Source organism: Pseudopipra pipra, chromosome 15 (genome assembly GCF_036250125.1).
Source record: "Pseudopipra pipra isolate bDixPip1 chromosome 15, bDixPip1.hap1, whole genome shotgun sequence".
In the NCBI taxonomy this organism is placed as follows: Eukaryota; Metazoa; Chordata; class Aves; order Passeriformes; family Pipridae; genus Pseudopipra; species Pseudopipra pipra.
The window spans coordinates 4,096,803-4,107,506 of NC_087563.1; the positions used below are offsets into that span (position 1 = coordinate 4,096,803).

The 10,704-nt window shown below is 41.3% G+C and overlaps 1 protein-coding gene across 1 annotated transcript; it reads right to left on the reverse strand.

Annotated features, from left to right (window-relative positions):
* Window positions 1–853: 853 nt before the first annotated feature.
* C15H5orf58 (chromosome 15 C5orf58 homolog) lies at window positions 854–3,201 on the reverse strand. Its single transcript, XM_064671369.1, has 4 exons — window positions 2,946–3,201; window positions 2,338–2,420; window positions 1,453–1,546; window positions 854–1,033 (listed from the first exon to the last, which is right to left on the reverse strand). Exons 1-4 carry the CDS (start codon window positions 2,971–2,973, stop codon window positions 927–929), a joined length of 312 nt encoding a protein of 103 aa, XP_064527439.1. The 5' UTR covers window positions 2,974–3,201; the 3' UTR covers window positions 854–926.
* Between the last annotated feature and the right edge of the window lie 7,503 nt (window positions 3,202–10,704).

The window sequence follows — 10,704 nt, forward strand, 5'->3', positions numbered from 1 at the left end:
ACAAGTAAAGTATGATTGAATATCAGTTGGAATGAACTACATGAAAAGAGTGGCTGCTCAAATTTTGGGCCAAGAAGAGTTCAGGGTGGAGTATTTAGGCCCTTTTTTTGTAGCCAAGTGCATTAGGGAGTCACTACAGAAACTAAAAGCAAAAGCACTTTTGGTTTTCCAGTAATCTGCCCTCTGACACTTATTTTCGAAGGAGGAAGGCAGCTCAAATGCCCAGTTGCAGTTCCTCTTTCACCAACTGTTTCTTATCCCCTTTTCCAGAGCACAACTGAGATAAAAGAGGAATGACTTGACTTGTAGTAATTTCAAATCTTTGGTGCTTGTCCAACATGTCTCTGTTTAAAAGGAGACAACCACATGTGAAAAACTTCATGCCCAGTTTCTTGACCTTTATAATTAATTAATTAATTAATTACATCAGTCTTTCCAGCCCTGGGGGGCTTAATTTGGGCAATGTGGGCTAAAAAACCCTCTCAAAAATCAGTAACCTGCTTGCGGCTTTTTGCATTCCACATTTTCTGTTTAAAATAAAAATAGTCTGAGTGTAGGGAGCCATACTATCATTGTACAGTCCAACCTTCAGTCTTTTGAGGGAAGAGGAAGAAAAGAAGAAGAAGGAGAAAGAAGAAGAAGAAAGAGTAGAAGCAGAAGAGGAAGAAGAGGTAGAAAAAGAAGAAGAACAGAAGAAGAAAAAAAAGAAAAAGAAGAGAGAAAAAGAAATGAAAAAGAGAAGAAAAAGAAAAAGAGAAAAAGAAAGAAAAAGAAAAAGGAAGAAAAAGAAAAAGAAAAAGAAAAAGAAAAAGGAAGAAGAAAAAGAAAGAGAAAAGAAAAAGAAAGAGAAAAGAAAAAGAAAGAGAAAAAGAAAAAAAAAGAAACTTCAGCAGTATGAACAGAAGACAACACAAGAAAATGGATGTTTAATCTGTCAAACTCCACGTCTTTTCTTCAGCTTCTCTTAAGCCTTTGGCCTTTATAGGATGGTTGAAATTCAGAATAAGGTCACAAAGCAGGAGCTGGCTTTCCACTAAAAGACAAAGGAGAGTTTATCAGCACGGTGTTTAGGCAATGGCAGCTGCTCAGTGAAGGGCATCTACACAAGCACTTTTTGAAGTGTTCGTCTGTCGACTCATTCACAGATTTAATGGCTCGCCTTGTTTTATTTACTTCAAGACATTTAAATTAAAATTAGAACTATTCGTATTAGAAAACTACCAGTGTTCCTGCAAAGGAATGGCTTCTGACTATCCGACAGGTTTGACGTGGTTTATTCACCTGATTCTATTGCTACATGTAACTACTGCTTCCTTAACTTGTCCAAACGCGAGCAAATCTCTTGTTTCGTTACATGAAAACAGTTGCGCCCCAAAGGAAACCGAGCCCTTCACAACTCTTAGGACGCCTCAAACGCCCTCTCGTGTCACTGGAGGATGAAGGCAGAGTTACCATTCAGCTTCTTCAACTCGCTGGACATTTTGCCAACGCTTTTAATCGCAGCCTCGAGGTTAAACTGCCCAGCAGCAGCAGCGGGTTTGGTGCCCTGAATGAAAGAGGAACAAAGCATAACTGGCAGGGTTCAGAAACTCATTGAAATAGCCACGAAATGGTTTTCTTTGATTTTCTTAATTAATATTTTAATGAAAACTTTCCCTGTTTTATAATTGTCCGCTTAGATATGGTAAATTGCAACTATGGAGGTTTGTTGGTTTTTTTTTTTTACTTTTTTTTTTTTTTTACAAACAGCTGCAATGACGGGTCCCGGCTGCAATTTCCTCTCCTCACCAGCATTCGTTTCGTTTTTGGTTTTGACCTTTTTCCTGCAGAATCAAAGTTAAAATGAGCCCAGTAATATCATCAGCCACAAGATGGAGCTGATGTGACATTAATGTGCATAAGAAATTGGTCACTATTAGCACTGAGTGTTAATGAACCTGCCACAACCTGCCCCAAAACATTTGTGTCTGTGCAGGTAATTAGTTTCTAATCAACCTCTTCTTGCTTACTTTGGAAACCATATTCCCTCCCTTTAACATTTACTTAAAACCCAACCAAAATCTAGAGACAATTAAGACTAGGAACCATTTGAATTAAGTATAATTCCAATTTTCAAATTTGTACTAGACTCCTTTTAAGGTTTTCTTTTTTTCTCTTAGGAAAAATATGAAAGAGAAATGCACATATCACGTTTTCTGGCCTAGTTATAAGCTCTTTATTTGTCATTCAGAAATTCTAAAAATAAAATCTGGGGAAACTCTGGGTGATCCATAGATAGTGTTCACTATGTGGAACAACTCAGCACTTTGAGAAATATGACTAAATGAGTTACCATACATTTAACATTGATTCTTTGTCTGAGTCCCTCTTCCCTTCACATGGTGGCTTTATGTTGAGTTCATCAGCCAGGGCCAAAGATCCTAAAAAGACAACCCTCAAATTATTGAGGATTAATACATATAATATATATTTGTATATATCTCACGTAAAAATACATAATAGCATTTGAAAACTATAATGATTAGACCTCATTTTCGTTAGTGTTTTTTGAAAGTAGAGTCAAAGAGGTGAAACAGTTTTAATTCTTCTTGAGGAAGAATAAAAATCTTGGCTTTTATTCATTTTACTTTCTTTTTGAGACAGCATTTCAGAATTTTGTAGGAGTTAAACATGAAGTCACTATTAGTGAATAAACCTGTATACAATGATGAGGAATTCCTCAAACATATGCCTTTTTTTTTTTTAATTGAAAACTTTCTGAGAGATCTAAAAAGACACTGAAATTGTTTTCTAATATCAGTTTATGGAAGGAAAAGCTAAAGCACAGACGAAAATAGCCAAGTGTTGACTGTGATGGGGCATCTCCCCCAGGCCACACTGTGATCTGAGATTCTTCAAGTGACCTTAAAGCACTGTTGGTCAGGGACAGAGCTGAGATTAAATACCAGATCCCTGGGCTCTTTCTTCCCCCATTCTTCCTGCTCCTCTCTCCTCACGGATCAGGACACCCTCAGGTGAGCTGGAGTGTGTGACCTCACTGGAGAGCTGCTCAACGCTAAAAAAAAGGGAGAAAATGGGACTGTTATTTCACCCTGGGGTGTGTTTTCAGAACAGGCACAATGAAATGATAAAGACTGTGCTCAGCAACAGGGCAGACACTGAGCCCCTCTGGGAGTGCCCCCCAGATGTCCCACAGTGAGGGCACAGCTCATTTGGGCTCCCTTGAGGATGAAGCCCCTGCCCGGGGGCACCAGCTTTGATGCCCCCCTGAGCTGAGGGAACCCCACAAACCTTGAGGGTTTCCCTGCTCCCTGGCTGCCCTTCCAAGCAGCAGAGCAGAAGGGGTGTCCTGCTGGAATCCCAGAATCAGAGAGAACAGTGGCAGGTACCTCCCAGGCTGCTCAGGCTGTGCTGGAAGATGCCCCCTGGCCCGGGGGTGCTCCATGGGCAGGTCCCTGAGCTGAGAGCCAGAGCCATGGGCACCAGTCCCCACATGGCACATGGGCACAGAGCCCTCAGCTCCAGGGGCTGCTGCCCTGGGCCTTCCAGGTGTCACCTACAGGGATGTCCCAACTGCTCCTGAAGCACAGCCAAGCCCCCTGAGCACCCCATTCCCTGGCAGGAAATATCCCAGGACACTGGAGTCTTCAGGGGGATTTTGGTGCTCCTTTCCTGCTGCCACAGGGCTGTCTGGGCTGTCCCTGAGGAAACCACCACAGCCCCTCATCACATGTCTCTGCTGCTCCTTCCCCCCCATACTCTTCCCCTGCTCCTGTGTGGTCCCTCCCATAGGAGACAGTCCTCCAGAACTTCTCCAACGTGTAAAATGGTTTATGTTGGAAGGAACCACAAAGGTAATCTGCTTCCAAGCCCCTGGTCATGGGCAGGGACACCTTCCACTAGACCAGGTTGCTCCAAGCCCCATCCAGCCTGTCCTTGAGCACTTCCAGGTGCTGGTGGGGTCTGCAGGCAGCAGCCACACGGCCCTTTCCACCAGCAGGGAGGACACTGCTGTCACCACAGCCTGGCTCTGCCCTGGCTCCTTTCTGGCAGGCACTGGGTCAAGCTGGTCCCTCCAGTTTGGAACAGCCCCCCCGGTCTGGGGCAGGCAGGAGCCCACCTGGGCAGGGGGATGTGCAGACCCCACACATGGGCAGCCCAAAGGCTTCACTGCCTGATGTTCATCAGCAGGGAAAGCCCCCCGTGGTGTGTCCCTCTTCCAGCACCTCAGGGGTCAGCAGGTTGCAGGAGCCCTGGAGGAGTTATGGTTTTAGGAGTGGGAGGTGAAAAGTAACCACAAATGCTGCAAGGGCTGAAGAAGAAATGGAGAAGAGAGGGCTGAGGTGTCAAGGGGGGTGGGGTGGGGAATGGTGAATGAATTTCCTCTTGTCCTTTGACATCCCATTGCATGTTGCAGCAACCCATATATAAAACTAATTTATCATCAACTTAAATTCACATGGAGCAAAGCTCAGATCATGAACCTAAATTCAAGGAAGACAAGAGAGGCACTTTGCTAGACAGATTTATCAATTTAGGCTGTGTCTAAACACCCAGTCAAACACTGCCCTCAGATGCACATACCTGACTTGAGTTCAAACCAACAAAACCTGCTAACTAATGAGCTGGACTTGGGAACTGCTCATTTCTTCCCCAGCGTGTGCCCTGCAGTATTTAAAGCCAGGGACACCAAGCAAGGGAATGACAGTCAGCACTTTTCTTTAATTTACTGAAACCACCTTTCCTGCTGCTCAGAATTCATCTGTATTTTGAACTTGCTGTTTGGCACCAGTGGAGAAGGAGTTCCCAGTACCTCAGAGGAGGGTGGAATGACTTGGATGTGCATTAGAGAACAGATGGGCAGAGGAGTCAGCTGCCTGCCATTTACTGACTCTGCCATTCTCCATCTTTTCAGGGTGTGCTTTCAAAACAAATTCTTCTTTAAAAGAGAGCATTCTACATGTATTGGTTTATGACTGTGGGGAAGCTGAATTGCAACTCAGAACAGCATTTTCTGGTTAAGCACAATTAAAGTGTGATTCAAAAAGAAAACATGATGTGCTGCTCAGGTTGTGGGGCTTTCTGGAGATGAGAAACACAGAGGAGGAAACACTTCACATCTGCACTAATTCCTGTACTCTCAGTCTACAACCTCTTGCAGGACCCCAGGGCAAAAAATTTGAATGTGCTCTTCCTGCGTGCCCCTAAAGAAAAAGTCCAGCAGAACCTGGTGATTTTGTTGGTAGAAAACTAAAGTATAGCTGCATACAAAAGAACACGCAATGTATCTCCTCTGTATAGAAGAACCTACAAAGGTATATATAAACATAGGTACAAAAAAGTAAAATGGTAACCAGCAAGTTCCTGAAAATATTGGTGTCATTTTCTTCACTAACCTGTAAAGCAGAATGCTTCAACTGATAAGCCCCTGTTTATGTAAGTTTACTTTCTACCTTGTTTTTTTCCTACATCCTATAAATAATCTTTCGCATCGTACTTAAATTCTTCTGTAAACTAACTGCAGAAGGAAAAAAGAACATTGAAATGACCAGAAAAATTATATTAAGATACGTACAGTAAACTGAGTTGCCAGAACTAATTTGACAAACCAAAGAGAGAGGGTCTCAAAAGCAAGGCCTTTCTAAAAACAGTCTTCAGTAATGTGAGATATTAACAAGAAGACCAAAAATGCAGGAGGTTGACTGTACGTGGCATTTTCTTCTAAGAAAAAAAAAGGGAGTGAGAAAGATTTAATTTCTGCAGTCAAATTTACTTGGAACTGAAATACTTTCTGGGTTTCTTTATAAGGTAATATTTCAAATTGAAAGGTGAAATTAATAGTGTGAATTATTGAGTTACACCTCTGAGAGGAGCGTTCTCATCAGTGTTGCCAACAATTTCATATCATGCTGTCAGTCATGAGCTGTAGTTTCAGCTTTCCCTGAAATAAACCCCCAGGTTTATGGGCAAAGACACCCAGAGGTGAAGCTGATTGTACCTCCCTTTAATCACAGGCTGCTCCAACACACAAACAGCTCTGCCCCCGGAGGCTTTTGGAGAACACGCTTGGTTATGGGAAATGGAGCTGGTCAGGCACCTTTATGGACATCAGATAAAGACAGAATTACTACCAAAGCAGTTCTCTAAGGAGGAGAAAAGATTGGGAAGACTAGAAAAGTATTTGAGGATGTGAAATTAGGATTATGATGCGAACCAGCAAGCACTGCAGGCAACTAAAACACGGCAGATCACTTCACAGAACTGCCTTCCTCAGCTCTGCAGCAAAATTACTCTGACTACAATTTCAGGCAAAATAAAACTGTTAAATACACAACCACTGAACAGGAGGGTTTCAAAACAAAGGATATACAAGATTATTTTTCCTGTATAATCACAGATGAAGTAGAAAGACAGAGACCGTGATCTCATATTGTATCTTAGGGTTACAAAGATATTTTAAAGAAAATGTTCTAAAGGAAAGTAGAAAAAAAAAAATCTACTGACTTCAAAGTCAAACAATATTTTAATATCTATTAATAAACATTAATAAAGTTAATTAATCTATTAATAAACATTAACATAGTCTATCTTTTAAGGAAGTCGTATTTACAACAGGAGATGAGATATAAGGAACTCACAGAATCATCAAGGTTGGAAGAGACCTTCAAGATCATCTAATCCAACCACCAACCCAGCACCACCATAATCACCCCTAAACCATGTCCCCAAGTGCCATATAAACTTCTACTGAAAATATTACCATTTGCTGTTGCCTTGAAAGCTTTATCTTTCATAAAAATGTCCTAGTGGGTCTAACAGGAGAGTCTGAAGTTTCAAGGCATGTTATTAAACTTTCACATGAAAAACTCTGACAACAGGGAAACTGATTTTTTGCCATTGCTTCAGTATGAAAACTGAATCCTGATTGCAAGGAAAGTCAAGCAGAAACCAAACCAATCTGCACAGAAATCACTCATCCTCGACGTATGACAGTTATTTCTGATAGAATAATGTGTTTCATAAGCCTTAGAGCACAGGCTGGGTTTTGAGCAATGAAAACTGGTAAATGCTGATGGCCCAAAAAAAAAGCTGACCAGATCATGGTAGAAAGAGAGTAAAGCAAAAGCCAGACTTTGTCTTTAAAAGTTACAGTGCAAGTTGAGACAAAGAGTGACAGGTAGAAAAGATTGCCAAGAAGTGGACTTGCCTTAATACACGCTCAGGAAAGAGGAAGAGTAAACCCTGGGTTAAAATGCATATTTGTGACATAGCATAACGAGTGAAACTCGTTTGCTTGGGGACTTTTCAGCCAGAAAACGTCAGGAAATTATGCAACACACGATGTCACATTGCAATACATCATGTTACGTTGTTACAGCATGCAACACTTTTTTTAAATAATACTTGATTAGGACAATCTTAACCCCAGTCACGTTGCACCTACAGAACGAAAGGGTTCGCAGCCTTTCACAGCTGAGGGGTGATTAAGAAACTGATACAAAAAAACCCTAAATACCGTCGAGCCCATGCAAAATCCTGCCCTTAATTTAGTAAGGGCTCGTTTGCACACTTTGCTTTGCTGATTGCAGAGGGTGTCGGGCTCGGAGACACAAATGGTTGCTCTCCCTTTGAGATACTGAGTTTCATTGCAACGCTGTTCCTCCCTGCGGCAGGCAGAGAACAAATCCCGGAGGGGAAAACAACCAGAGCCCTGTTTCCTTCTCTCTCTTGCCCAGTGAATATTTTCCTGCTCGGTGCTCTGTTTTCCGAGCTCCCAGAGCAGAAGGTTTTAACATCTCGGATGTTCTTGTCTTCTGCTTGTTGGCAGGGGCAGTTTAAATTCCAACACTGAACCCACAGGGTGCTTCCTGCTGCTCTAAAATGTATTTCTGAAAGTTATTTTTTAAGCAATGAACGACATAAACTTACTCTTTGTAGATACTCTGAAAGGACCCCATTTGATAATCTGGAAAGTTCTTTTATGCAGTAAAAGGTTTTAAGCTATAATTTTATTAAATGTATTATTTAATTATATGACATGCTAAAGATGTGAATATTCAATAACTGAAGACAAGTGCCTGTATAATGCTAATACAGCTAGAATCATGTGCTGAAACTGGTTACTTGGTATGAATAACTTTTATGCAAAAAGAAAGGCATATTTCCAGCAGCTGTTTAATTTATAACATTTGTGCTGTTCAGTTTTTTTTAATGAAGTCAGGTAACTGGGTGGTGAATTTTTTAAAAGATGAACAGTAAATATCAATTAAGTTCTGGTGGGATAATTTGTGAAATTAATCATAAATGTTATCCTTAGTGGAACTTGGGGAGATTTACTAGTATTTTTTGCTTTCTTCATGGTCCATGTGTCACGGAAAGGGATGGCTGCTGAGGAAAGCTTGGCAGGCAAACAGGAATTGGAAACACAGCTATTCTTGCAGGGGGGGGTTTAAAGTGAAATTCAGGTCCATTCACGAGCTCAGTGGAAGATTTTCAAGAAATATTTAGAAATTCTTCATGCTTTTTGGATTTCACAATAAAAGCAATTTCTGGTGCCATCAAATATTTTCCCACTGATAGTAAAACCACCGAAATGACACAGGGCTTGATGCAACTGTGAACGTTCACTCCATTATCAGCTGCCCAGAACCACAGAACTATATCTGTGTTTAGCTCTTAACTGCACTCACATCTTTTTCCCTACATCCTGTCACACACCAAATGAAATTCAGGAAGATTTTGCTCACCCACCCGGGAAAAGTGAGTTCATAAAGCAAGGAATTGTGAAATTGTCTCCAGATCCTACCAGTGATTCCAGATTGCCTCTTGGAAAATGCTGAGCCCTTTTGATTGAGGTGGCATTACTTAATAGCTCTGGTTTTATAGATATTTCCCCACTGCTGTTTTATCTCCCTGGCTTTTCACAGCAGTAACAGCCCAGTGCCTGAAATACTGCAGGGAGATATAAGGGAGAGTGTTTCTATCAGTATGTCAAGTTTATCATTTGCTACACAGCAAATTATCCCTTCCTAATTTAAATTCATTTAACACTGTAGACTGCAATGTTAGAGACAAGATGTAGATATCACAGCTTCTATTAGCTGCTTCTATTGTAATTATCTACATTATTTTTCATTTGCCAGCTTGCATACATTACTACACGAAACACCCTATCAGCATTAGAGGTACAGAAATGAGAACTGAACAAAAGAGTGACATTCTGCTCTGGGAAATGTTATTATCATTGTGAAATTACAGGCTTGATTACTTTTGTTGCTTTATCAGAAGGCTGCTTTTTGGATTAAGTCATGAAATGGCCAGGAGGAGGCACAACAAAACATCCTGAACCAATGCCTGCCTCAGCTGTTCAACTGAGCATCTCCCTGTAACTAAGGCTTTTCATAAATTTGCTTTCTGAAATTAAAAAAAAAAAAAGTCTTAATTTTTGCAACAACAATTGTATAAATACAACTGTGCCACAAAATCCACTGTCAGCATTAAAATCTGAAAGCTGGAGTGGCAGAAGCAAAGCAAGAGAGAAGCCACTAGATGCCCTCCTTCCCACAACCAAGATGTGTTAAAGTTAAGAGGAAAGTGGCATCGTGCTTGCTGAACAGGCTGCTGGTTTAGTGCAAATGTGAACATGATAAGAAAGGAATAGATGTCAGATAATTAATGCCACTGCCTTAATAGCATCTTGTATTAGCTTCTCCTGTAGTCCTGGGGGAGGCTGTGGCAGAGGAAGGAAGGCACACACCCCCAGGAGCTGTTCCCACACTGGGCTGTCAGTGCTTATCCCTCACAGTGCCACCCGTGGCAGGGAATTCAGGCTCAAACAACCCCCAAGGAAGCCTTTTCCTTCCTGTTCACCACAGTGACAGCTGGGAGAACTGCATCTCCCCTTGCTGAGGTTGTCTTTGACTCCAGCTTTTGCACTTGTCTTGTGGAAAATCTCCTGTTCATGTACCCTGGTCAGGTGTGTACCTGGGGAGCTGCCTTGCTCATGAAGTCACATTAAGTTCTGAAATGACAAAGTGAACTGAAACACTGGCATTCCATCAGATTCTTTTAGCAGAACAGAGAATGTGTGAAACCAGTTGTTTCAACTGGAGTTTGACAGTCTTTCAAATCTGAAGGAGACCACTCTGGAATAACAGTGACCTAAATTAAAGAGTTATTAGCTGTGATCACCGTGTGCAGCTACCTGGCATCAAAAACTAACACCTGTCATCATCCTTAGAGGGGTTTAACAGACATGTAGATGTGGTATTTGGGGACATGGTTTAGTGGTGGCCTTGGTAGTGCTGGGACAATGGTTGGACTCGATGATCTTTGAGGTCTTTTCCTTCCTAAACAATTCTATGATTTTATGTTTTCAGAAATGGGAAGTGAGGCCTTTCTCCCCCTTTCCTTCGCCAAACTTGGTTTATAGCTAAGAAATTAAAAATAATGTTAAAATTATATTCTTTTCAGGGTCTGTCCTGCTCAAGTTAACTTTACATAGATACAATTGCTTTCATTGTTTTTCAAATAAAAATTATTTAAGCCATACAATGAAACTGTACGAGAAAAAGAAAAAATAACCCAAAACTCCTCAAAAGGACAAAAATGGGAATTTGGAAGACTGCTCCAGGAACCAGTTTAACAGTTGATAATTTCTCTTGTAGACTCTAAAGGGGTGAAATCTCTAATGACATTACTAGA

What these genes read in the sequence shown, in the direction of transcription:
- C15H5orf58 (XM_064671369.1), bottom strand. Translation starts at nt 2,973, where the DNA reads ATGGGGGAAGAAAGAGCCCAGGGATCTG. An exon ending in AGAAAGAGCCCAGGGATCTG is followed by an intron (nt 2,421 to 2,945) that starts GTATTTAATCTC and finishes TTGTCTTTTTAG; the next exon opens with GATCTTTGGCCCTGGCTGAT. An exon ending in ACAAAGAATCAATGTTAAAT is followed by an intron (nt 1,547 to 2,337) that starts GTATGGTAACTC and finishes TCTTTCATTCAG; the next exon opens with GGCACCAAACCCGCTGCTGC.